Raw genomic sequence first — 27,690 nt, forward strand, 5'->3', positions numbered from 1 at the left:
GCTCTCTGTGACCCGGTCAGATCGGGTCTCTCAGCCTTCTGCTTCTCATCGTCACATTTCTCTGATTCTTTAAATTCTTCTTAGTATTTGGTAGATTTGCTTTTTAAAGTGTCTTAAACTTTTTTGGGTATCCTTATAGAAAGTTTTTATAATAATTTGAAATTTTGTCCCATTCCATCTGACAGAACAAACTGAGGTATGTTCATCCGTTTTGTGAAATTATCCATTGATGGCATTAAATTATGCTTCAAACCAAACGTTTAGGAGTTACTGTTGAGAAAATAATATAGAAACAAACCGAACATGTAGAAAGACAATAAAGTCAAATGGTTATTTGTGAAAAGTTTACTGTCCTATTAACCCTTCCTGTAAGTTTTCTTTACATTATCATCGCGATAATGTAGTTTTGCTTTTAAACCTTTAATTTCAAATGGTATGTGATTTTGGTTATTTCTGTTAGATATGTATTTGTTTAACGTCTTTTTATTCCTGCTGTGTATGGATCTCATGTTTTATGTGGTCGTGTGGGTCTTTAACCTCTCCTGTACAAGATGCTTTTGTTCTGCCTTGTTCATTGTTTAAGAACTATAAATTAAAATAAATAAGAACTCCTTTGACTCGACTTTTATTTTGAAAGTATCGCTCTTGTAATCACCTTGATGCTTATTTTTACATGCCTTTTCCACTAACTCTTTTTTTTTTTTTTTTTTTGTTATACGACAACTCACAAAGAAAAAATGCTTTTAAAAGCACCAAAACATTTACGATTTTTATAGATGCTCTGAAAGTCTTTGTATCTCCGAGTAATTTGAGACGATCTGCTGGCTCGTTTCCGCTTGAAAAGTGGGTTATATCCGGTCTGATTATAAGCTTAGAAATTGAGGATCGTTTTGAGTATTTCAGATAAGATACAACCTTAAGGTAAGTTTGTGGCTAATGTGTTTACAGCTGGAGCAGGCCTGTCACATATTGGGTCAAAATCAACACAGACGCGGCTAACATTAGCTTAGCTCGGTGCTAATTTATCGAAATGTTTTGGAACTTGGACTGAAAATGACAAACGGCTGTCACTTGATTTATTGCTCTGTCTTTTAAAGTCGTTAAGAATAAAAGTCCAAACTACTAAGGTCAGTTTTTACGCTTATGTTATTACGTTTCCCAGCAGCTAACGTGGGTTTTACGCTGAATATTTAAGCTTTTAAAGTGGGTCAGCTGGTAGTTTAGCTGCTGTTAGCTAGCCCCTAACAACGTTTGGCTAATTAGTGGAAAAAGCCGTAAAATAAATCCATCTTTTGTTGAAGCAACATGTTCTGACGCAGAAAATATTTGAACATTACCAACTTTAACACGAGTGTGTTAATGTAGTCTGGGGCACACACACACACACACACACGCACACCCCCCCCCACACACACACACACACACACACACACAGGGGTATTTCTCCATTCCACCTCCTTGCAAAGTCTCTCAATGAGGTTGTTTTTTTTTCTATCAAGTCTAACAATTTTGGAGTTGATTTGGCTTTATGTTTTAATTCTGACACAATCATGTCTCATTTTCTGTTTTCTGGGAGAAGGTACCATATTTTCTAATGATGTAGGATTTCTAATACTCTGTAACAAGGTTCTCTGGATCTTAGGAACAAAATAAAAGCCCACAAAATCACACATCCTCTTTGTTTTGTTTATAGACATTTTTGGGTAGCATACCCAAAAATTGTACACTGGTATGACATATTTTTACTCTTGTAAAAGTAAGAAGTAGCTGACTAAGAAATTACTCAAGAGTAAAAAAGTATTTGATTAAAAAAAAGTACCAGTGCCTGATTAGAATGTCTAATTTAATATTTAAAAATTCAGTCATCAGACAGACAAAAATATACTTATGTGCAAATTCTGGTATTTCACCATGAATCTCATTAAACCAATATTTACTGTATGTTAGAACAGGGTAGAGTACTTCCAGTGACAAAATATAATATTTACTATATATATTTTTTATCCTAAAGTTATTCAGAAGATAGAAAATAACAACAAAGCTTGTATAAAAACAAGATGTCTCCTGCATTTTTTCATTCAGTAAAGTTACTCTGTGGGTAGAAATCCAAAACTTCTGGTCATGTAAAATGAGCTATACCTCATTATATTAAAAGATTACAGTGCATAAAAAGTAGATTTTTCCCAATAAACAACTCAAGTAATTGTAAGTGGTTATAGGGAGACGCTGACATGGCAGAGAGGGAGGCAGGCATGGAGGAGGACGCAGGAAATCTACCGGCCAGAGATGGCGATGACGGAGAGGACGAGGCTTTTTGGGGTGGCAGGAGGCTTTTCAGGGTGGTGGACAGGCGGGACGAGGACGAACAGCCGGTGGACTGAGGACGACGAGGAGGCGCCAGAGTCTTTTGAGCTGGACTCTCCAGCAGAGCGCAGCGGCCACATCGCTGTCGTTGATAGAAATATCATGTATGTGTGGGGCGGATATAAGGTAGGAGCTGAACCACGTAATCACACTTTCAGTCATTATTTCAGTTTTCTAAATCATATTCTCTTTTGTTTTTTGAAACAAGAATGGCCAAAATCATGGATTCTTTGATTTATACCTGCCCAGAAATGAGGTGTGGACCTACAACATGGAGTCAGGAGTTTGGTGAGGAAATAAACGGTGGACTTCCTGTCGTCATTTCTATGGACGCTGCAGTTAAAACATCATAAAAACGGTTGGACATGTCTGCAGGATGAAGCATGTCGCCGGAGGGAACCTGCACACGTCCATGTCCGGCAGCTGCGGGACGTGTCTGGATGGGGTCCTCTACCTGTTCGGGGGGCATCATGCCAGAGGAAACACAAACAGGGTATGCTGAGAGAACAATTAATCAATTCATCCCATGATGAGTTAAAACGAGCTCAATAATTTCCATTTTCATGATTGTTTTTCTCGGTTCCTTCCACCTAAAACTGGATGATGACAGTCTTCAGTCTGGCGCTTTGGTCTCAGCTTACGCTTTTTGGAGAATCGTTTTACTTGCAGAGATTTCAGTCATTTTATTTATTGTTTTGTTTATATTTAAAATGTCTTCCAGTGCCATTGTTAAATGTTTTTTAAAAAATGAAAGATTATTAATCTTTAGGAGGGTGAACCTACATTATTATGCCAGTACTATTATATTTCTCAAAATGGTCTGAAAAGAATATTATCATTTATCGCAGTAACTTCTGGGCCAAATTGTGTTGTCATGAAAGGCCTTGTTGAGTGTTTAAATGCAGCACCGGCCCTGTTTTCCTTCCAGATCTACCGTCTGCCTCTGAGGGCGCCCAGCCTGGTGTGGGAGGAAATGAGGGACCTGAAAGGACTTCCTCCGTCCCCCAAGGACAAGCTGGGATGCTGGGTCCACAAGAACAGGTGACGTCTTCCTTCCCCTGGCCATGTTATCGGGTTTGTTTCTCCTGGATGATGTGATTTCTTTATCTTTTATATTTGCAGACTGATTTTTTTCGGTGGGTACGGCTACACTCCGCAGGGATCTCATCGAGGGACTTTCGAGACCGATGAAACGTCTTCTCTTAATGTCTGTAAACTAATAACAGCATCAAATGTAGAAGATAAGATCCTTCTTTTCCAGAGGCTCTTTGAATGTTGACGTATTTATATTTATTTGTATTTTGTGCATCAGTGGGACAGTCCTGAACGAGGCTGGAACAACCACATCCATGTCCTGGACCTGGACACTTCAGCATGGAGTCAACCCATCACTCAGGTGAAGACGTGCAGCAGCGCCACCTTATGGGCATTAATGCAAACTGGGGATGAACGATGCATCTGCAGTGACACCTGCAAAGAGAGGTAGAATAAATGAATAAAGAAAAATAAATAAATGAAAAAGAATCAAGAAAAAATAATAAAGTGTAAGTAAAAAAGAAAGAAATAAAAAATTATATTTATTTATATAGACCAGAGCATCGATGTCGACCCGGTTTCTCAGAGCTTCATCCCAATTAAAAAGCCATTACAGTGATTGAGTGGTTCTGCGTGGTTCTGTGTGGTTCTGAGTGGTTCTGAGTGGTTCTGAGTGTTCCTGTCGGCGTGTTTCAGGGGAACACGCCGTCCCCCAGAGCAGCTCACACATGTGCCACGGTGGGAAACCGCGGTTACGTGTTCGGAGGGCGATTCAAGGTGAGCGAAGCTCTGCTCCTTCCAGTCTGTATGTTTTCTGCCACAATACTTTTATTACAGTAATATAATGTTAAGATCATAAATCCTTCAGATGAGCCATTTAAACAGTCTGAGCTGAAGGTTTACTGGGGAATGTTTGGTATTAATTATGTAAAAATAGTCAAATTGAGTTACAGAAATGCAAACATTCAATATATTTTGCTCCGATCCTCCCAAACACTTTTATTGTTTTTCTCCAGAATTACAGACTGAACGATTTGTATTACATCAACCTGGAGACGTGGGAGTGGCATGAAATGTAAGTTTGAACTTGGACTGTGATCACAACTAGTGATTATTTTAGTTATCGATTAATCTGTTAATAGGATAGAAAAAATGCCACATTTCACTGATTATTCATGTATGCCTTTTATATGTAATATTAGAAATGCAATAAAAGATGCAAATAAATGATTCAATTCATTGTTTTATGTCCTAAAATGCAATAACAGCAGCTTGATTATTTGTTGAAAAGAAAGCATCTTCAGGAAAAAAAACATTAACATTTGTATTTTTTATTGTTTTTAGCTTGAAATGGAGGCACTGGGTCTCATTCTTGTTCAGATTTTAGATAAAGATGTTTAATTTCTGTAAAAATCATGCAGATTAGACAACGGGTTGAAGCAGAAATGAAATCTAAATTAATCAGCTTCTCTTGATTTGTTTTCTTGATAATAAAAGGAAAAACTGACTCATTCTGACCCGTTTTGACTCATTCTGACCCGCTTTGACTCATTCTGACCCGTTTTGACTCATTCTGACCCGCTTTGACTCATTCTGACCCGTTTTGACTCATTCTGACCCGTTTTGACTCATTCTGACCCGTTTTGACTCATTCTGACCCGCTTTGACTCATTCTGACCCGCTTTGTTGCTGTTTCTGCAGGAGCGTTCCTCAGCATCCTGTGGGCCGGTCCTGGCATTCCTTCACTCCAGTTTCACCAGATCACATCTTCCTGTTTGGAGGTTTCACCACAGAGAGAGAAACACTCAGTGAGTTTTGTATTTGGATTCCCAGGCTGAGTGATCGTTTGAACAGGAAGTCATTCTGAAACGCTGTACCGATCCTCCAGGTGACGCGTGGCTGTACTGCGTCAGCAGGAACGACTGGAAACCGTTCAAGCACAGCTACACGCAGAGCCCCAGGTAAGCATCCTGTCCTGCCGAACGCCGCCGCTCCGCCGAACGCCTCCTCTCTGCTGAACGCCTCTCTCTCTCTGCGTTGCAGGCTGTGGCACACGGCGTGCTCCGGGCCGGACGGTGAGGTGTTTGTGTTCGGAGGCTGCGCCAACAACCTGTTGTCTCATCAGAGAGCTGTAAGCTGAAAATCCTCCAGGTTATGACCACTTCCTGTCTCAGACCGTCTCTCATCCTGTTTTCCTCCTCCTGACAGGCTCACAGCAACGAGCTGCTGATTTTTAACGTCCAGCCCAAATCGTTAGTCGGGTGAGTGTTTAAAGCTTCAGGAAGTAACTTTTATTAAAATATGGTTTTCACATTTTTGTTAAAGGGGCGGTATGAAGTAAAATCAACTTATTTTAACGTTTGATCGCGTTTTAACTTAATTCGCTCATCAGAAACATTCCAGGACTTTTGCCTTGATTCTTTCATGCATGTTTGAGAAACCATTTAATCACCATGGCAACCATTCAGCTGTTCAAAATGCCTGGTGGTACCTAGCCCCGCCTTCGAGACACAGCTCCTCCTTATGAGCTGCTGCCTGTCAGAGCAGCACCCACTCTGCTCCTTCAGACTAGCCAGTAGCAATTAGCAAACACCTGGTGGAACAGCTGAGCCACTTCTCAGAGCAACACTGGTAAAAACGTTTAGATGATGACTTCCTGAAAGAGCAGGAGTTTTTAGAGACAGAGGCCCAATTTCAAGGCATTAAATTATGACATAATTGGTTTTTGCAAACAACCAATCAGAGCCAGGAGGCGGGTCTAGCGCTGTCAATCAACCTCATAAATACGCTGCGAAATATGTTAATGGCAGAGAGTCAACTCATCCTTACAGGAAAACCTCTGTCGGTGGCCATGCTAACTAGCATTAACTTTCACAACAGGCTTTATGATTGACACCACTAGGACCCGCCTCCTGGCTCTGATTGGTTGTTTCTAGTTAACACCGGGAGACGGCAGAGGAGACACAGTTTTTCTGTTTCATTCTATACTGTAACAGTTTCAACTAATATGTAAAAATAATTTTTATAAAAGTTGCAGCAGGAAGTGTTCTTCTTTTAGCCGCTAACGGACCTGTGCTCCTCAGGTTCTGCATGGAGGCGGTTCTGCAGCACCGGGAACGGCTGTCCTCTCACTGGGACTGCCTGCCCAAACACCTGCTGCACAGCCTGAAGCAGAGGATGACCCGGGTCAACACGCTGGGCTCCTAGAACCAGGCAGAACCCACCAGCTAGCTCTGCTGGAGCGCTAACGTGTGAAAACATGAATTAAAAAGACAAGAAGAAAGAAAGTTTTCTATTTCTGACGATGCGCCCAGTTATTTCCCTGCACAGCCAGGAGAACATCTGGAGTCTCACCAGAACTTTCGGAAACGGGCTGACCACAAGGCCGACCAATCAGGATGGCCCTCAGAATCGACCCGCTTTTCTGCCCGGCAACAGCTGGCCTCAGAGGCAGCTGCAGCTGAAAAACAGATGTTTAAAGGTGAGGACAGGAAAAAACAAACTGTGGTTTAAAGTTCAGATATGGTTCTGGTTCTGAGGTCAGCTTTTCATTTTATAAGTCCACATGCAGCTGACTGTTAGGGCCAGACAAAGAGATTTATTTGTTTTTTTTAAGTATGAGGGTGAAGTTATAAGATTACCAAAAGAAAGTTGTAAAAATACTAGAAAAAGGTTGAAAAAGGTTTGTTGTCCAGATCAGTTTGTGATTCTGGTTTTCACAATCGTCTCAAAGTTCTGCTACTGATAAAACTTTTTACTTCATTTGTAAAACCGATAAAGTATAACTTCACAAGATGCTCAATATTCTTCATTTTAATTTATTTTTTGTGTTGAAGTTATAAAATTACAATTTTATTCTCATTATTTCAACTCATTGACTTTTTTTTCTCATGAATTAAATCTTGTAACATTATGACTTTATTCTCATTGTACGAATTTCTATATTTTTTTCTCATGTCACGTTTTGTTGGTAACTTATTTTTCTCATCGTGGCGGCAATACTTTGTTGTACTCCTCTGCAGTAATAAAGCCACAATTTCTTCTGGATTATTGAATCTCAGAAAGTACAAATGTATATTTGCTCTCTTACATAAAAATCCGGAGAAGCTTCCAGAACCCTTTAAGTCCAAACCTGGGAGCTTTTTGGCTTCAGTCCAGAAGAGGAAACCAGAAACGTCTCCTCTGCTTCCTTCTCAACCTGAACAGAAACTCTGAGAAAACCAGAGATGAGTGTAAATCTTTAAATTAACTTCATGCAACTGTAAAATTGTGAAATCTACAGGTACATTTGTTTGAACACTAAAAAGTCCAATCCAAGCAGAAAGGCTGGGATTATTTAGCAGCAGGTTACCTGGTTTCAGGTCATTTTGCTTCAGATCTCGGCAGATTTCTGCTTGGAGAGACGATCCGGTCACCTGCTGGTTCTGATCCGTCTGTACAGCTGTAAATAAAATGGCTCCTGTAGCGCTCTGATCTCGTTGCACTGAAACGCCGTCAGTTTGTCAGTTGGCTTCGTTTGCACAAAATTACCTCCTGTCATTGTATGTACCGTAATTCAAGATTGTATCCAAATAAAATGAAAAATACAAACGAATTGAGTCGACTTCAGATTTTTTATTTTATTTCTAATATTTTTGTGAATGGAATCATTACAATCTTTACAATTAAAGCTCCCAATCCCTCAGTGGAGCGGCCAGGATCCGGAACGGCTTCATTTCCTCTTGGCAGCCAGCAGGTTCGGCGCCGACACCTTCACCTTCCCCGGCATGTTTCTGGAAAGGTCCGCGTCCTGAAACAGAACCGGACAGACTGAGACCCGGACTAACGGAACCGGACAAACTGAGACCCGGACTAACGGAACCGGAGAAACTGAGACCCAGTGTGTTTAAAGCTAAACTATCGATGCGTAAAGTGACCAGAAGGTTAAGATTTTAACCAGCAGTAACGGGTTGGACCTTCAGAACAACGAGATTCTGGTCCAGGTCCAACATTCAGAGTAACTTCAGTCTTTTTTCTTCCTCAGACTTTCCTTCTCAGTGTTAATTACATTTTAAAATAAACTTTTGTAATGAAAGTTTTTATAATAAAAGTTTTTATAAGTCTGCTGAATAAATTAGAAAAATGTGATGTAAAATATATATATGATATATACATGTACATATGTACATATACTGTATATATGTGTGTTAAATATGAAATATTTAACACACATATATATGTAACTGTATGTAACTTAAATATGTAATATATTTAACAAATATTTCATGTTAAATATGAAATATTTGTTAATTATAAATATGTGTTACATAATTTAACAAAAATATATAAACATAAAATGTTTGTTACATATTTACATACCTACAATAAATGTTTCTAATTTATTCAATAAATAATATAAAATAGCTAGTGACGGGGCGTGCTGCGGTGGTGCAGCGGGTTAGCACGCCCCACGTTTGGAGGCCTTAGTCCTCGACGTGGACGTCGCGGGTTCGACTCCCGGTCCCGACGACCTTTGCCGCATGTCTTCCCCCCCTCCTTCCTGTCTGCCTACTGTCGAAAAAATACGAGCCGCTAGCGCCGCAAAAACTCTTCAGAGAAAAAAAAAAAGCTAGTGAAATGTACACTGCCTGGCCAAAAAAAAAGTCGCCACCTGGATTTAACTAAGCAAATAGGTACAAGCCTCCTATTGGATAAGTGCTGCATAGGCGATTATCTTTCAGCTGGCAACAAGTTATTTAACCCCAGCTGATGCAATGAGTAACTCCTCATTTCTTAAACAACCATGGCAAAAGACACATCCTGTGGTCGTGGAAAAGACGTTAGTCTGTTTAAGAAGGGTCAAATCATTGGCATGCATCAAGCAGAGAAAACATCTAAGGAGATTGCAGAAACTACTAGAATTGGGTTAAGAACTGTCCAACGCATCATTAAAAACTGGAAGGATGGTGGGGAACCATCGTCTTCCAGGAAGAAATGTGGTCGGAAAAAAATCCTGAATGATCGTGATCGGCGATTACTTAACGTTTGGTCAAATCAAATCGAAGAAAAACAACAGCAGAACTCAGGAGTATGTTTAATTGTGAACGCAAAAGCATTTCCACACGCACAATGCGAAGGGAACTCAAGGGGTTGGGATTGAACAGCTTGTGTAGCCGTAAGAAAACCTCTAATCAGTAAGGCTAACCAGAAAAAAAGGCTTCAGTTTGCTAGGGAGCATAAAGATTGGACTCTGGAGGAATGGAAGAGGGTCATGTGGTCTGATGAGTCCAGATTTACCCTGTTCCAGAGTGATGGGCGCATCAGGGTAAGAAGAGAGGCAGGTGAAGTGATGCACCCATCATGCCTAGTGCCTACAGTACAAGCCTGTGGGGGCAGTGCTATGATCTGGGGTTGCTGCAGTTGGTCAGGTCTAGGTTCAGCAACATTGTGTGCCCAAAGAATGAGGTCAGCTGACTACCTGAATATACTGAATGACCAGGTTATTCCATCAATGGATTTTGTCTTCCCAAATGGAACGGGCATATTCCAAGATGACAATGCCAGGATTCATGGGGCTCACATTGTGAAAGAGTGGTTCAGGGAGCATGAGACATCTTTTTCACACATGGATTGGCCACCACAGAGTCCAGACCTTAACCCCATTGAGAATCTTTGGGATGTGCTGGAGAAGGCTTTGCGCAGTGGTCAGACTCTCCCATCATCAATACAAGATCTTGGTGAAAGATTAATGCAACACTGGATGGAAATAAATCTTGTGACACTGCAGAAGCTTATTGAAACAATGCCACAGCGAATGCGGGCTGTAATCAAAGCTAAAGGCGCTCCAACAAAATATTAGAGAGTGTGACCATTTTTTGGTGGCGACTTTTTTTTTGGCCAGGCAGTGTATTTATTGGTTGAATAAATTTGAAAAATGTATTGCAAAAAACGCGTAGAAATATGTATCTAACATTTTTTTCTGTGATAAAAAGTTTTAAAATAGGTTTAGAAGATGTAAATATTTGTTAAATAAATGTAAAAAATGTGAGGTTACATATATATTTCTTAAATAATGTGAGGTTTTCCTTCCTGTTGGTGTTTTAGGTGTGAATATTTTTTACCTTGACGCTGCGGAACAGGTCCTTCTCCCGGGTCGAAGCGTCTTTAGCCTTTATGAAGCTGAGCACCGCCGTCCGAGCCGCTTGAAAACAGAAAACGTCACGTCAGCATCGAGCCTCGACCTGCAGGAATCATCCGGGATCTTTTCTACCTTTTCCTTTCTTCTGAGAGCCTGGAGTCAGCTTCACTTTATGTCTGCGGACAACAGAAGCACCGTCACACCGAGGCCGTGGCTTTGGTCCCTGAGGACGGCTTGGACAGTTTGGACACCTACTTATAGTTGGACAGGGCGGTGTAGGGGGCGCAGACGGGGACGGCGAACAGCAGGACGTCGTCGGGGTGCGGCTGGCCGCTCAGAGACGTCAGCAGGTTTTCTGCTTCCTGTCGCCAGGAAACAGGAAGCCGAGAGGATGAAGCTCCGACTAGCGGCGTTTACTCACCTGAGGCAGGAAGCTCACCTCCGCTCCGGCGTTGTCCTGGTCCGCCTCTTCTTCCTGCAGGAAATGACATCACTGCTGAGTCAGGAAGTAACTAAACCCACATTCTGTTAGAGCTGGGCGATAAATTGATCATCGATTAGTCAAACTTTTGGTTTTCAAAGATTTAATTTTAGGACAATCTGGATTTTTGGTGTTTCCATAGTTTAGAGAGGCGGCCATCTTGTTTGAGAAGCGTTTTACAGTTTGTGTTTATTTGGACTTTGAATTCAGATCAACAAAATATTAGAGCACTTTGTATTGCCTTGTTGCTGAAAATGTGCCATATAAATAAAATTACCTTTAGCCAGGCTAAAATTGTTTTTTAATTATGAGAATAAAGTCACAATATTAAAAACAAATTAAGTCCTATTACAAGAATGAAGTCATAATATTATGATTTCATCTTATCAATATTTGTTTACCAGATCAGATTTCCGATTTAAATGGATTTCCATCAAATTATTATAAATAGCAAACAACTCTACACTGACTGAGCGGTCATGGTAGAACTTCTTTCACATTAGAACATATTTGTCTCGTAAATTTAAGCCGTTTTGGTAAAATTGAATCTTTATTCTGCTAATATTGTGACTTTTTCTCGTAATTAAACAGAAATTATCTGAATTATCCCTCATGCTGTTGTACAGATCACAAAAGTTCAAGTTAGAATTTTTTTCTGTCATTTGTGTTTTCTACCTTCTCCTCCTGCTGCTGCTGCTCTCCGGCCGGCTTCTCCTCTTCCTCCTCTTCCTCTCCTCCTCCTTCCTGCTGCGGTTTCTTGTCGTCGGCGGCCATGTTTCGAGGTTTCTGCTGCGGTTTCGGCTGTGGTTTCCTGCCCGGCTCCTCCTTCCCCTTCCCCTTCCTTCCTTTCTTCCCTCTGTCCTTCTCCTCCTTGGCTGCCCCGGCAGACTGCAGGGCAGAAACGGGTCGGGCGTTAGCATCTGGGCTGCGTTGGAGCGGCGGCAGCCGACGATCTTCCTCACCCCCAGCAGCTGCATCATCAGCTCCCGGTCCTCTTCGTCCTGGTCCTTGTACTTCTCCTTGATCTTCTTCAGCTTGTTCTGTCCCGGCAGCAGGAATATTTCATTTTCCACCTAAGCGGTTCTGGTTCTGGTTCTGTTGAGGCGTTTATCTCACCTTCTGACCTCTCTTCAGCGGCTGCTGAGAAGAACCTCCTCCACCTTTTGACTCCAGATCCACGGAGGAAACCTCCGACTTCTCCTCGCCGTCACAATCTTCCTGTTTCTGCTTCTTCTTCTTCTCTTCTCTAAAAAAAGAGGCAAAAACCTCTGAGTGTCGTTAAATTAATCATCATTAATAATAAATCAATTCCTTCTTTGAGCTTTTCCACACGTTTTCCCATCACAAAAAAATAAATAAAAAGTTTTATTGGGATTTTAGGCTGAAAAATACAAAATCAAGTGTCTAGTTTGTAGTTCACTTGAAATAAGACAAAACTAACTTACAAGAAACTTTTCAGCAAAATATAGAAGCTTGTTTTAAGTAAATAATTCCTTACAATTGTGAAAGAATGAGGATTTTTTCACTTGTAATTGATGACATTTTTGCCTTATTATAATCAGTTTTAAGGATTTATAGATTTAAAACGAGCTCCTAATTTTTGCAGAAAAGTTAGTTTTGTCTTGTTTCAAGTGTACTAAAATATTACTAAACTAAACCAAATACTTGGTAAGATTGAGTGTTTTTGCAGTGCATGACAGAGCAATAGTTATCGCAATATCAGTTTATCGTGATAAAGAAATAGAAGGAAATGATAAATGGTTTTAGTTTCGAACAGAAATCTGTTTTTCTCCTACTTTTCCCCTGGAATGTCATAAATACCTCATAGAACCTCATTTTGCTACCCACTGGACATCTTTTTAGGTTGTTACTTTGACTAGGCCATTCCAACTCATGAATCTACATAAAGAAAAGGTTTGTAGTGAAAACATGTTTTCAGGTTTTTACTGTTTGTTTTTGTCAAGTTTTAGGAAAAATCAAAACTACCTGATTAATATTTAATTATTTTGTACAAATGTTAAATTACACGTGTACACATGTTTGAGACGTGATAATAACCCAAAGGTATTTTTGAAATAATTTGGTATTTCTATGCACATTTCCAAACCTGAACAGGTTCAAGCTCTAAGTTTGGGTTAAAAAAATCTGAGGAAAAATCAATATTTGTGCTTTTTGTGTTTGAAATAGAGACGCTGTAATATAACAACACCGAGTGTTACAGGGTTAAACAAGAAATTAAACATGTTATTGCTTAAAATGCAATAACAGAATTACTCTAGTGAATGTTTGATCATTAGTAGCAAAGGATGAATCTGCAGCTCAAAATACTTTAAAAAATGAGAAAATCGGAGGCCTGTTTACTGAACATTAACGGCTGATCTGGTGAGCTGAAACTGCGACCTGAGGAAGATTTAAGCTTTTTAATTTGATCTTAAATACATATTGAGCTCACCTCCTCTGCTTGGCACTCATGTGTTTCTTCCCTTGTGAATCCGCCTCAGCCTGAAGGAACAAAACATCAAAAATTAAATAAAATAACCTGATAAAACACCTGGAGAAGAGGAAAAGGTGCAGATATCTGCCTGAGTTGTTGTTTCGTTCTTGAAGCTGGGATTCTGAGCCATCCTAGAAACGAGGAAGAACGATTTGTTGTTTCCTTCACGTTCAAGCAGGAACAAAGGAGAACTTCCTGTTTGGACGGAGATGCTACCTGATTGGCTGTAAGTGGGAGAGGGAGATGGTGGTGTCTGGAAAGCTGAACTGGTCGCTCTTCGCATCGTCTTCCACGCCGCTGTCTTCGTCGTTCCCGTCGTCCTCCATGTCGCCCGGCTGCGCTGCGGCGGCCATTTCTGCTTCTTCACGGTTCTCCTCCTCGTCTGCTGCTCTGCCCTGGTCTTCATTACTGCTGTCGTCTCCTAGGAAACGAGGAGGAAACGAGTCCAGCAGCTTTTCACACGCGACATAAATCATTAAAAACGTTTTAAATTTGGATCATGACCAGGTTTAAAAAAGCTCTATGAAAAAGTAATTTCCTCCTATTCTGCCTTTATAAATGAAATCATCATTTAAAAACTGATTTTTGTATCACCAGTTATCTGTTTCTGATAATAAAATGAGTTTGGATCTGAAACATTTGTCTTGGTACCGATAAGCTCCTCCCCTTCCTCCAGCAGCTCAGCAGCTCTCGATGTCACTTCCTCCAGGTCTTCCTCCACCGTTTTCACCTTTCGCTCGCCGCGGTGCCGAAACACGCTCTGCTCATCCACCTGTCAGCCAATCAGAGGAGCAGGTGGGAACCGGAAAGACCCCAGGTGACCCCAGGTGACCTCAGGTGACCTCAGGCGACCCAGCAGCGCTCGCTTACCTTAAACAGGAAGCCAAAGCCCATGATCAGGTAGGAGGGAGGAAGGAAGTTTTTCTTCCCTAAAGAGCAAAAATAGGAAAAAAACAAATAAATATTTCCAGATAAATTTATTTGCTGCTCATTGTTACAAACAGGAAGTGATGGTATTATGGACAGGAAGTGATGAAGGCTCGAACCTCTGATCATGAAGCTTCCAGTGGTCAGATACTCCCCAGTGGGAGCCGTCTTAGACACCTGAAAAACACTCACTGTCAGGTTTTACAGTGCGATTCCCCACTTGAAAGGGATCGTCTCTACGGTGAAACTTCTAACTGGATTTCACTCAATGAGCCTCAATTTAGCTGATCCATCTTTATTTTGTATGATGGTCACCATAGTGATTTAGCCTTTCAGCCACATACGTAAAAAACCTCAAAGGAAACAGAAACACATCAATTACATTCTGAAATTAACAAGATAAATACATTGTGAAATAATCAAGCAGATTTCAACCCCTTTAAACCAGTTATTTACTAAAAAATATTTTACTATATTTTATAGTAAAATTCAACACCAATAAATAAATTAGCATATTTAATAACATTTTGTTAAATATATTTTTATAGTCAAAATTCTATTCAACATTTATTCTTTTTCATTTTCTACCATAAACAATAAACCCCAAGTGTATTTTATTTAAAGTTATTCTCTTGATTTCAATAATATTAAAACTGTTCAGTACAACAATCAGTCAGAGTCCATGTGCTGCTCCAGGGAGATTCAGGAAGTGAGCAGCAGCATTGTGAGGCCTTCACTGTCTGTAGGAAACTTTCACAGTTCTGAATGTACATGTGCTGCCAGAACTGTTTGCTTCTCATGAGGCACTTTTTCAAACCGGAGCGACGGGTCAGGAGATTGAGTCCACATGGTTCTCATCACTAAGAAGCAGAGAAGCAGCAGAAAGAGGGGAGTGTATATATATATATATATATAGATATATATATATATATAGATATATATATATATCTATATATATATATATATCTATATATATATGGCTGGCTGGATAGCTCAAATGATAAGGCATCAGTATATCACCCGAGAGGGCAGGGTTCGAATCCAGTCTGGGTCCTTAGGCAAGACCCTTCAAGCTACTGCCTACCTCATACCATGAGAGACACAAAAATGCATAACATGCCGGCTCAGACGTCGCCCGGCCAAACAAGGTCTGCGTCAGGTGTTGGGGAACCAGAGCACCTTGGCACATGAGCACGGCACAGAAAGGTATCGGTGTAAATAGCAGAGGAGCCAAACACCAACTCCTCGTAGACCGCACAGTTGCCCGAGACTGCAAAACCCGACACACCAACCTGTGCATGGCTTGGATTGATTACAAGAAAGCCTATGACTCAATGCCGCATACTTGGATCATTGAATGCTTAGATGTTGGTATAACATCAACAGGACTCTGAGAGCCTTCATTGCAAGGAGTGGAAAACCACCCTTGAAGCCAACTGCAAACCACTCGCACAAGTGTCCATCAAATGTGGAAAAGGAGATGCTCTGTCCCCGCTACTGTTCTGCATAGGCCTGAACCCCCTCAGCCAAATTATCTGGCTACGGATACCGACTCAAAAATGGGGCCAACATCAGCCACCTTCTCTACATGGATGACATCAAGCTAATGGCAACCTCGATGAGGTCACAAGGAAAGGAGCCACAGCTAAATACCTCCAACGAATAAGGCAAGTCCTGAGAAGCCAGCTCAATGGCAAGAACAAAATCCGCGCAATAAACAGCTATGCTGTTATATCAGATACCCTGCTGGAATAATTAGCTGGCCAAAGGAGGAGATAAAAGCCACTGATATTAAGACTAGAAAACTACTAACAATGCATGGAGGATTCCATCCCAAATCCAGCACCCTGAGACTGTACACGAGCCGCAAGGAAGGAGGCAGAGGACTAGTGAGTGTGAGAACCACAGTCCAGGACGAAACAACTAAGATCCATAAATACATCAGGGACAAAGCCTCAACAGACAATGTGCTCAGTGAATATCTCAGACAACAGGGAACGGAGGTTGAGGTGCCAGAGATACCATCATGGCAGGACAAGCCCCTACATGGGATGTACCACCAGCAAATAACCCAAGTGGCTGATATCAGTAAATCCTACCAATGGCTGGAAAAAGCTGGACTCAAGGACAGCACAGAGGCCCTCATCCTGGCCGCCCAGGAACAGGCCCTAAACACCAGAGCAATAGAGGCCCAGATCTACCACACCAGACAAGACCCAAGGTGTAGGTTGTGCAAGGAGGCCCCTGAGACAGTCCAGCACATAACAGCAGGGTGCAAGATACTGGCAGGGAAAGCGTACATGGAACGACATAACCAAGTTGCAGGCATAGTGTACAGAAACATCTGTGCAGAATATGGACTGGAAACCCCGAGATCAAAGTGGGAAACACCCCCAAAGGTGGCGGAGAACGCCAGAGCTAAGATCCTGTGGGACTTCCAGATCCAGACAGACAAAATGGTAATGGCGAACCAACCAGACATTGTCGTAGTGGATAAACAACAGAGGAAAGCCGTTGTGATAGATGTAGCAATACCAAGCGACTACAACATCAGGAAAAAGGAGCACGAGAAACTAGAGAAATTATATATATATATATATATACGTATATATATTATTATGACTTTATTCCCAAAGTAGTTTATTCTCACAATTTTTAATTCTTGTACAACTTTTTTGTAGCATTATGGGTTTATTCTTGTAATATATTTTTTCTTAATATGGCCCTAATACTCCGTCATAATATTTAAAGACAATTTTGAATTTCATAAAAAATATTTCTCACCACCCCCTGCAGTACCTCCATGTTCCCCTAGGGGTTGAAGACCTCTGCTCTACATAATTAACAATAAACTCTTTACTTAACAGGTGACAAGTTGCTAACAAGGTTTACAAACTGTGTTAGTAGAAAGTTGAGTGGAAGGAAAACTGTCAGTAACTGCAGCTTTTAAAGGATTCTGAAGCATAAAGTCGTTATTTTCTCGGTGGGAATCGACTGACCTGATGGTGGTGGACCCACCAGGCGCTGGTGATAATTTTGGCATCCCAGGCGGCGCTGTAGCAGACGGCCATGATGGCGGCTTCGGTCAGAGTCCTGGGAGGAACTGGCATCGCCTGAGGAAGAGGAGGAGAGGCGATGAAGATGCTTCAGCTAAAAACAAGAAGAAGAAAACTGAGCCGTGAGAAGACGGGCCGGCAGACAGAACCTGACGAGTTCTTGATGACGCAGCTGGTCGCTCCGTGTAGATCAGCGTGGACATAGATGTCACCTGCAGGAGAGGAGGTCAGAGGTCAGAGCTACAGGCCAGAGGTCAGAGTTACAGGCCTGACCTCTACAGGTCAGAGGTCAGGCAGATGACCCGGCAGGCGGCCTCACCTGAGCGAAGGTAGCGCTTGACGATGATCTCGTTCTGCTGCTGGTCTCTCCCTGCGATCACCAGGTAGTTCTCAGAGCTGATGAACCACAGGAACTTCTCAAACCTGAGAAACGGAGGAAAGCTGCCGGTTTATCGAGCGTCTGCAGAATATTCAGGCTTTAACGTTTCACATCCAGAAACCTGCATTAGATTTCTGGGATCTAATGTGATCGACCACAACGTGGAGCAAAACTGAAGGGGAAGGAAAGAAACATCTTTTATCCTTTTATTGTTACGACTTTATTCAAATATTAGGACTTTATTCTCATGTTTTTACAATTTTATGCTGGTAATAACTTTATTCAGGTATTTTTCATACTTTAATATTGTACTATTACAACTTCATTCCATATATTAAGACTTAATTCTGGTAATATTTTGAAATTATCTTTGTATTATTACAACTTTATTGTCGTATGACTACTCGTAATAATCTGACTTTATTCTAGTATTGACTTTCCTGGTATCATTATGATTATTGTGCAATATCTGATATTTTTATTGTATTGATTTATTCTACTGATTGATTGATTGATCTCATATTAATCAGATTTTTCTCTCGTATGACTGCGATCCCAGCCAGGTTCAGAACAACAATAATTTTTAGCCTCTCTTTAATACTTATAAATATAAAATAAACACAAACGTCTCTTCTGTTTTTATTCCTAAAACTTTTTGAAGCATATTTATGATTTTCCTTCTGCATCATAATTCTGCCTCCGCGTCGTCTGACACCTGACAGGTTTTCAGGGAGAACTCGTCGACTCACCAGTAGACCTTGCGGGCTTTCTGGATGGTGGTGACTGTCTGGACTTCCTTCAGGGTCTGCTGCGTTTTCTTCTCTGCAGATTTCATGGCCTGAACAATTTAAAAGGTTCGAAGGTCAGAATAAATAAGATTACAGATTAAATTATAGCTGTATTAGCAGCTTCCCCACCTTGCCTGCAGCTTCGATGGTTTTCTGCTCCTTTTTCTCAGCGCTGCGTTTGTGGTCGTAGTATCTGAAAGTGACAATAAAACTTCATCCACCTGAAGGATTTTAAGGATTTTATTCATAAATCCAGAATTTTCTGAGCCGTTTGCTGCAGATGAACCTCTTGGCGTTGGCGTACGCCGACAGGCCCAGATCCACATCCACCAGCATCGGCTTTGTTCCTCTGCAGCTTCCTGTTCTGGCTTTTATTCTTGTTTTTCTTTCCTTTCTCCTCCACTCTGATCTTCCCTTCCTCTTCCTCCTGCTCTTCATCAGAAACGTAGGGATTTCTGTGGAAACGACGGCGGAGGTGAGCGCGTTCCTGTAAACCAGGGGTTGGTCTGCAGATCAGCAGCAGCGTACTTCAGCAGCATGGTGATGTGGTTGGTTTGCAGCTTCAGCTCCTTGATGGCGCAGGCCACCGGGTCGCCGGACGCCTGCGCTTCCTTCACGATGGCGCCGATTTCCGTCCAGTCCACCTGATTGGCCAGCGCGCTGCGCACCACCTGCAGTGCCCGCTCCACCACCGCCAGGTTCATCTCCACCAGCTCGCCCTTCACTCTGTCCACTTCCTGTTACACACATTCAGCTGAATCCATCCACCTTACAGACTAAAACAGGGGTATCCAAAGTGAGGCCCGGGGGCCGTTTGAGGCCCTTGGAATGATTCCATATGGCCCTTATCCACAGTTCAAGAACAGAACAGATTTATTTCACCAGGTGAAGAGATGCCTAAAACAAATTCAAGTGAAACTTCCACTAATCAAAACAAATTTTTAGATCATCTTAAAATGAAAAACTTAATTAACAACATAAACTTTTCATCTTTTATTACTTCAGCATTTTGCTTTTTTGGTAAATTATGGATTGAGTTGTGAGGGTCTGCTGGGAACGTCTGGCGGAATCCCCTGTGAGACGGAGCTTTAACTCCCATCTCCGGCAAAACTTCGAACACGTCCCGGGGGAGGTGGGGGACATGGAGTCTGAGTGGACCGTGTTCCGTGCCTCCATTGTCGAGGCGGCCGATCGGAGCTGTGGCCGCAAGGTTGTCGGTGCCTGTCGCGGCGGCAACCCTCGAACCCGCTGGTGGACACCTTCGGTGAGGGATGCCGTCAGGCTGAAGAAGGAGTCCTATCGGGCCTTTTTGGCCTGTGGGACTCCGGAAGCAGCTGATGGGTACCGGCGGGCGAAGCGGCATGCGGCTCGGGCGGTTGCTGAGGCAAAAACCCGGGCGTGGGAGGAGTTTGGAGAGGCCATGGAGAAAGACTTCCGTACGGCTTCGAGGCGGTTCTGGTCCACCATCCGGCGTCTCAGGGGGGGGAAGCGGTGCAGCACCAACACTGTTTATAGTGGGGATGGTGTGCTGCTGACCTCTACTCGGGACGTTGTGGGCCGGTGGGCAGAGTACTTCGAAGACCTCCTCAATCCCACCAACATGCCTTCCACTGAGGAAGCGGAGCCTGGGGACTCTGGGTTGGGCTCTCCAATCTCTGGGGACGAGGTCGCCGAGGTGGTTAAAAAGCTCCTCGGTGGCAGGGCCCCGGGGGTGGATGAGATCCGCCCGGAGTTTCTTAAGGCTCTGGATGTTGTAGGGTTGTGTTGGTTGACGCGACTCTGCAATGTCGCATGGACATCGGGGGCAGTTCCCCTGGATTGGCAGACTGGGGTGGTGGTCCCCCTGTTCAAAAAGGGGGACCGGAGGGTGTGCTCCAATTATAGAGGGGTCACACTCTTAAGCCTCCCTGGCAAGGTCTATTCAGGGGTCCTGGAGAGGAGGGTCCGTCGGATAGTCGAACCTCGGATTCAGGAAGAGCAGTGTGGTTTTCGTCCTGGTCGTGGAACGCTGGACCAGCTCTACACCCTCGGCAGGGTCCTGGAGGGTGCATGGGAGTTCGCCCAACCAGTCTACATGTGTTTTGTGGACCTGGAGAAGGCGTTCGACCGTGTCCCTCGGGGAGCCCTGTGGGGGGTTCTCCGGGAGTATGGGGTACCGGGCCCTTTGATACGGGCTGTCAGGTCCCTGTATGACCGGTGTCAGAGTCTGGTCCGCATTGCCGGCAGTAAGTCGGGCTCGTTTCCGGTGAGAGTTGGACTCCGCCAGGGCTGCCCTTTGTCACCGATTCTGTTCATCACTTTCATGGACAGAATTTCTAGGCGCAGCCAAGGTGTTGAGGGGATCCGATTTGGTGGCCTTAGGATCTCATCTCTGCTTTTTGCAGACGATGTGGTCCTTTTGGCTTCATCAGATCGTGATCTGCAGCTCTCGCTGGAGCGGTTCGCAGCCGAGTGTGACGCGGCCGGGATGAGGATCAGTGCCTCCAAATCCGAGGCCATGGTCTTGAGCCGGAAAAGGGTAGAGTGCCTTCTCCGGGTCAGGGGGGGTGTCCTGCCCCAAGTGGAGGAGTTTAAGTATCTCGGGATCTTGTTCACGAATGGGGGAAGAAGGGAGCGGGAGATCGACAGGCGGATTGGCGCAGCGTCTGCTGTCAAGCGGGCGCTGTACCGGTCCGTCGTGGTGAAGAGAGAGCTGAGCCAAAAAGCGAAGCTCTCGATTTACCGGTCGATCTACGTTCCCACCCTCATCTATGGTCATGAGCTTTGGGTCATGACCGAAAGAACGAGATCGCGGATACAAGCGGCCGAAATGGGTTTTCTCCGTAGGGTGGCTGGGCTCTCCCTTAGAGATAGGGTGAGAAGCTCAGTCATCCGGGAGGGACTCAGAGTAGAGCCGCTGCTCCTTCACATCGAGAGGAGCCAGTTGAGGTGGCTCGGGCATCTGGTCAGGATGCCTCCTAGACGCCTCCCTGGTGAGGCGTTCCGGGCACGTCCCACCGGGAGGAGGCCCCGGGGAAGACCCAGGACACGCTGGAGGGATGGATTTGCAAGTAGAATTTGTTTCAAACTATTCATCGCATTTTCTGATTTCATTTTAATTTAATAGTACATACAACCACAAACATCCATTTATTAAACGACACTAGATAAGAGTTTTTTGTTTTAAAAGAACAGTGTTTTTCTAAGTGGGCCCACTAGAGGGCGCTGTGGAGGCCTCACACGGTTGGAGGAAAAATGAGAAAAATAAAACGCAAAAATTAAAAGAAATTCTTAAATTCTTACATTCTTCATATTTTTTTTTCTGCTATTCAATCTTTCTTAAAAGAAAATGTAAGTTAAAATGATTTATTTCAATGTTTTTCTGATGCTCATTTTTTGATTGGCTGAAATTCAAATTCATCAAAGCAAAAAAATTAAACGTTTCTGACAAGAAATAGACTAAAGGAACCATAAAAACTAAAATAAAATTGAATGTGATTAATATAGAATATTACATATTTTTATTATCTGGTAAAGTATATATAATATAATATTTAATAATAAAATTTTGGCCGTCTGAAATCAGACCGTTTGAGGCAGAAGTTATGCTAAATGAATGTAATAATTAGTGAATAGTGAATAAAAAACATGGAATAAGTTGGATGTTTTTACATATTTCAGCAGAGTTGTCTTTGGGTTTTGTTCCTGGCCACAGCTTAATGCTCTTTGGGGATAAGTTTGGACACCCCTGACATAAAAATCATCTAAATTGACATATAAATGCTTTTTATACAGAAATCAGGATATTTGTTTTCATTAAAATATTCAGCTTTTAGTTGATTTTTAGAATTGTTGACTTCTCTTAGCTCTACAGCTGTGGCTCCTGTTGCATAAAGTTTGTACACCCTGGGCCTGAGAGGAGCCAGCGTTTACCTGCGCTTGGTGCAGCGCCTCCAGCCGCTGCTCATGGTCCTTCTTCACGTTCTCCAGCTTCTTCAGAGCCTGCTTCTCCTGCTGCAGGGCCTTCATGTCGATCTTCTGGCTCTCCATCTTGGAAAAAAACTCATCCACCGCCTGCAGACAAACGACTTCTGTCAGCGTTCTCTCTTCACGGCAGGAAGTTATCGATCAGGTGATACCGGCCTTGTCGAACGTCTCAAACTCCAGATGGGGGCTGTTGGTGTGCTGGGCGAAGAGGAACGGGTGGAACTCGTCGTACCTGAGAGAGGAAAACGTTACTGGAGCGAACTGAAGGAAACTGACCAGCAGGAAGAAAACGTACGTCAGGAGTTCTTCACTGGGTTTCTCTGGAGCCAAGCTGGGTTTCTTCTCACTCTTCTGAATGATGTAACCCTAATTACAGCAGAAAAACTGTATGAATGGAAAATATGAAACTAAGAAGTACAAGGTCTTAGAAAACACCGAAACTTTTCACATTTCAAGGGGCTACAACAATATTTATGGTATTTAATTTGGGTTTCATAACACAGACCAACACAAAGTAAGATCAATTTTATTTAACAAATCAAAATGTAAAGGTAGTGTGAGCTACAATAAAATGCTTTAAATCAAAGGTCTTCAACATGAGGGTCGCAACCCATTAGAGGGTCGCAGCAGTTCTGCAAGGTGGTCAGAAGATTTCTGATTAATTAGATATTTGTGTTTATTTTTAAAAAATTCAAAGTTAGTTTTAAATATACACTAACCTGAATCCGAACATGTATAAAACTGATAAAAGGAGCAATAAAAAACGTATTTCAGTCAGAAATAAACAGTCAGTGAGCAAAAATCTGTTGATTATGCTAAAAATAGTCAGACTCTCACCAGGACATTATTTTTTTACTCACTTTCCCGCTGAATTTCTCAGGTTTTGTCCATGTACGTCTCACAGAGCTGCAGAGCCTCCAGGATTTTAGGAGCAACTGAGAAACAAATGAAATAAGACGCAGCTTGTTGACTGATGTGATGGAAGGAAAAAAGCAGAAGTTCCTACTGGCCCAGCGTACCTTCAGCAACGTCGGCCTGACTGTCGACTTTTAACGAGCCTGGCAGGCCGGCTTCCATCAAACTGTGTTCAATCAGAGTGGCTCCGTAGGCTGCAGAGAATATTAAAAATAGATGTTTGTTTACAAAATTAACAGATTTACAGCTGAATAAAACTTTTTTTCTTGATTATTTTTTTGATTAATTTGATTTTAAAATTACCACATTCTGCATATTTTTAAGCCTTTTCTTGTACAATATCAGAAATATTTTAAAAGATGCAAAATGTATGTAATTTTTTTGTATTTTCCAGTTTAAGATTGATTGATTGTTTTCTAAATTAATTAATAAGTAATAAATCAGTTCATCTCATTAAAAGTTAAAATGAGTTTGATTATTTTCATTTACATAATAGTTTGTTTTTCTTTTTTCTTTCTTTTTTTAACCAAACCTGGAAAACAAAATTCTTCAGCCTGGTGATTTGATCTCCAGTTCTACTGCTAAATGTACATTAGAAATTAAAATTTACTAACCTTTAATTTCTAATGTGTACTGCGATTATTACATCCTTACCATTATATTACTTGGAAAAAAAGTCTCAAAACAACATTTTTCGTTTATGGGACAACTTATGATCCAGGAAAATTAGCTGCCATAACTTTCAACCCCAGTTTAGCCTGATAAATTATTGGAAAATGAGAACAACTGTTTGTGTTTTTAATCCAGAGTATCTAAATATCTGGTTCCAACTGAAAGTTTCCATAAATAATTATTGAATGAGCCTCTAGAAGCTTAAGACACAATGATTTGGACGAATACTCACGCAGATGAGGGTTCAGGACTTTCTTCACCTGCTCCCCATGTTGAGCTTTGCTCAGGATTTCTGACAGCCTGTAGAATATTTAGATATGTTTCCATTGGTTACGGCTCAGTGGATTATGGGATGTTTATGATTGGTGCTACCTGTTCAGAGTGATGAGCGGTTCTGGCGGCCGGGCGCTCTCCACCGGGTACCGCTCCCTCACCGCTATCTTAACGTCTTCTGCCTCGGCGGTGCGAAACCTCAGCAGGTTCAGGATGGTGTACTCATGATCCGCCAGGATGATGTTCCCCTGATGGACAAACAGCCGGGTCAGCGTGTTTGGTACCAGCACCACACGTGTCGTGGTTCCGAGACTGTTCTGACCCTGTCGTAGAGTTCGACGATCAGGTGGTAGGCCGCTTCGTCGGAACCGAACTGGATGTCGACGATCCTGTCGATTCCCAGCTGCTTGACCTGAATCAGCCGCCGGCCTTTCAGATGCTTCCGACACTACAGAGCAAAAACAGCTGCTTCTATTTTCAGATTCAACTCAATGAAGGAAAAAATGTGGGAAATAATGACATTAAATATCCAAATTCACTCAAAGACGGAAAAATAAAAACACAAACGTAACTGCATTGAGTTAATGTTCTGATGTTACAAACTTCAGTCGATTTTACTGAACAACATGAATTAATGATTAATAATGAAAAGGAAATAATTTCAACCCCTCAGTCAACAGCTGCAGGCGTCTCTAACAGCTGTTAGAGATGCGTCTTTCACTAAAAATAATTTTAAAAAAAAACATTTAATCCTTTTAAATTTGGATATAAAAACAAACACACGTTTTTTTGTTTGTTTGTTTTTTTATTTAGTAATTTTTTGTTTATTCCTCAAATGTTTGCACTGAATTCCCACAAAGAATTACGGTACACTCACATACTAATAATATACTTTAAAATCTGTTTTTCTTGTCATTAGGTTGGAATACATGTAATTTTTTATTTTTGACATATTTTTTATCCCATAGAAGAGAAAATAAATATATTCTCTTTGCTAAATTTTATGTTTGTTTTAAATCCTAAAAATAGAAAAAAAATGGATTTTTTTAAAAATCTGATAAATTTCCTATAGTAGATATTTATCTAAAATTATGAGTTGTCTTTTCAAAAAAATGTGCAACATTTGTAGCTCTACACTAATAATATTTGGCTGGCCTGAAAGTACAAATGGCTAATTTAACTCTTTATATTTTGTGCAATTTTTTACCCAAAATACTTATTAAAGTTAAAGATGGGTCAATTACAAACTTATAAATCATAAATCATGTTTGAAATGCATAAATATGCTTTACTTTATGTTAATAAAAAAAACATTGATGTTTGTAGGTTGTAACATGAAAAACTTTTAGGGGTATTAATAACCATAAGTTGGTTGTTGAGGTTCTTACTTTCATAGCGAAGCCTGAAGGCATCATGTTCTTGGGCCATTCGAAGTCCGTAGAGTGAAAGCGGGTCCCGGACTCTATCAGCAGAACGGCTTTGCTGTCGGGCCTGAAACAGCAGCACAGCAGGGGGTCAACCCTGCTCAACATGGCGGCTTAATGCCAGACATTAAACAAAACTCCAACCTGTTGCACTGTTATTATTCATCACTGTAACTCAAATGGCTGGCTGTGGTTGAAGCATAGTGATAAAAATTCCCGTTAAACTACTAAAAATATTAATAAATAGCTGTCTCTGCAATCAATGAGTACTACTTTAAATTAAATATTTAATATCTTTTCACACTGTTTTCATTTCAGACAAAAAAGGCTGTGATTGATAAAATAATATTTAGACCCAACTTGTATTGTGAAAGTTCTATTAATGTGGCCACATAAAAACTTATGGCGGGCAGGATTTGGCCCCCGGGCCTTAACTTTGACACATGTGGTCTACATAATGTACTACAATGTACTTTCTGAGCTTATTTAAAATCAATTAAAGATTTGAGATGCTTTGATGCATCAATTCTCTTGAATGAAGAAGCTTTTATATGTTCTGGTCTTGAGAAAGAAATTAGACAAAATTAGATCATTCTTAGTCAAATATCTGCCCTTATAAATAGCATTAGAAACAAAATGTTGCTTTTTAATTGCATTGACATAGTCACGATAAACTATCTAGTAGAAACCCTTCAAATATCAAGTAATAATTCCAGCAAAGAAGCCAGGTCTGTAATAGCGTCATATTGTTCACAGCAAAGGTTCATAAAACTTGAGTTCTCAAGCTGGCCTTACTTCTGTAGACGGATCAGATATGTCTTATTGTCGATGTCATAAACGTTATTCACTCTCATGCCGATGTAGCTGGAAAGGAAAGGCGATAAATAAATGAATGAGTGATCAACATGTGTAAACAAATCAACATTAGCCTTGTTAGCAGATGGCTATGTTAGCATTAGCTCCGGCTAACAACCGTCACCTACTTGGCATTGATCTCGGCAATAACTGCCCGGATGTCCACGGTGGTAAACCTGGTTTTCATGGTGACTTAGTTCTACGTTGAAGTTATGTTTGAAATGTAATGATTGAGAACGTTACATATCCGAAGCAGCAACAAGAAAATCATGCAGGGGAGTTCTGCACATGCGCAAACACACAGTTACGAGCGACCGCGCACTGCGTCAACGTCGACGCCATATTGTGAGGTGAGGGGTATATTTGCGGAAACGTCCATAGAGCAGGTTTTATGCTGGTTCTATAATAATAATAATAATAATAATAATAATAATAATAATAATAATAATAATAATAATAATAATAATAATAAAGATTAAAGGGTTTCAGGCTGAAGCCACAGGTGCCAAACTCAAGGCCATAACTATTTATGTGACCCTGAAGGCTTTTGAGCTTTAAATAAAGTCAACTTTATGATAACAGTTGTGTGCTTAAATATAATTTTATCAGTCAAATCAAATCTGTTTTCATTTATATAGGACCAAATTACATCAATGTGAAAAGATAAAACTTGTTACATTTTAAGAAATACTAATCGATCTCCAACTGTGAAACATTTTATAAAATGTTTCTTTATAAAACGTTTCTAAAATTATAAAATGTTTCACAGATGTTTCACAATGTTTTACATTTAACATGTAACAATGTTAAATGTTACATGTTACACATTTAACATGTAAAAATGTTTAGTTAAATGTTAAACATTTAACAAATTGTTAACAAATCGTTTTATTAATACCACCACCGGCCCTTTGAGGACATTCATGATCCTGATGCGACTCGAA

At 41.4% G+C, this 27,690-nt stretch overlaps 2 protein-coding genes across 2 annotated transcripts; one reads left to right on the plus strand and one right to left on the minus strand.

Moving 5' to 3' along the window:
- The first annotated feature begins 693 nt into the window (after positions 1-693).
- klhdc2 (kelch domain containing 2) lies at positions 694-7,446 on the plus strand. The gene is given in 15 exon segments (XM_032547112.1): positions 694-921; positions 2,220-2,377; positions 2,379-2,490; positions 2,573-2,652; positions 2,740-2,857; positions 3,293-3,405; positions 3,487-3,571; positions 3,677-3,760; positions 4,096-4,176; positions 4,416-4,474; positions 5,101-5,207; positions 5,288-5,360; positions 5,443-5,530; positions 5,608-5,660; positions 6,483-7,446. Coding segments are annotated over 14 exon segments (1,323 nt in total). The 5' UTR covers positions 694-921; positions 2,220-2,231; the 3' UTR covers positions 6,607-7,446.
- A 552-nt stretch (positions 7,447-7,998) lies between these two features.
- Positions 7,999-27,056, minus strand: nemf (nuclear export mediator factor). The gene is given in 34 exon segments (XM_032547113.1): positions 7,999-8,188; positions 10,500-10,579; positions 10,649-10,692; positions 10,772-10,878; positions 10,956-10,991; positions 11,673-11,885; positions 11,960-12,037; positions 12,114-12,243; positions 13,450-13,499; positions 13,580-13,622; positions 13,708-13,912; positions 14,143-14,263; positions 14,362-14,420; positions 14,538-14,595; positions 17,418-17,531; positions 17,619-17,686; positions 17,794-17,897; positions 18,603-18,691; positions 18,771-18,834; positions 18,928-18,981; positions 18,983-19,096; positions 19,170-19,378; positions 22,554-22,694; positions 22,764-22,839; positions 22,903-22,973; positions 23,468-23,485; positions 23,487-23,542; positions 23,627-23,716; positions 24,427-24,494; positions 24,567-24,715; positions 24,790-24,915; positions 25,856-25,958; positions 26,687-26,755; positions 26,875-27,056. Coding segments are annotated over 34 exon segments (3,144 nt in total). The 5' UTR covers positions 26,934-27,056; the 3' UTR covers positions 7,999-8,110.
- Positions 27,057-27,690: the final 634 nt, after the last annotated feature.

Source organism: Xiphophorus hellerii, chromosome 19 (assembly GCF_003331165.1).
Source record: "Xiphophorus hellerii strain 12219 chromosome 19, Xiphophorus_hellerii-4.1, whole genome shotgun sequence".
In the NCBI taxonomy this organism is placed as follows: domain Eukaryota; kingdom Metazoa; phylum Chordata; class Actinopteri; order Cyprinodontiformes; family Poeciliidae; genus Xiphophorus; species Xiphophorus hellerii.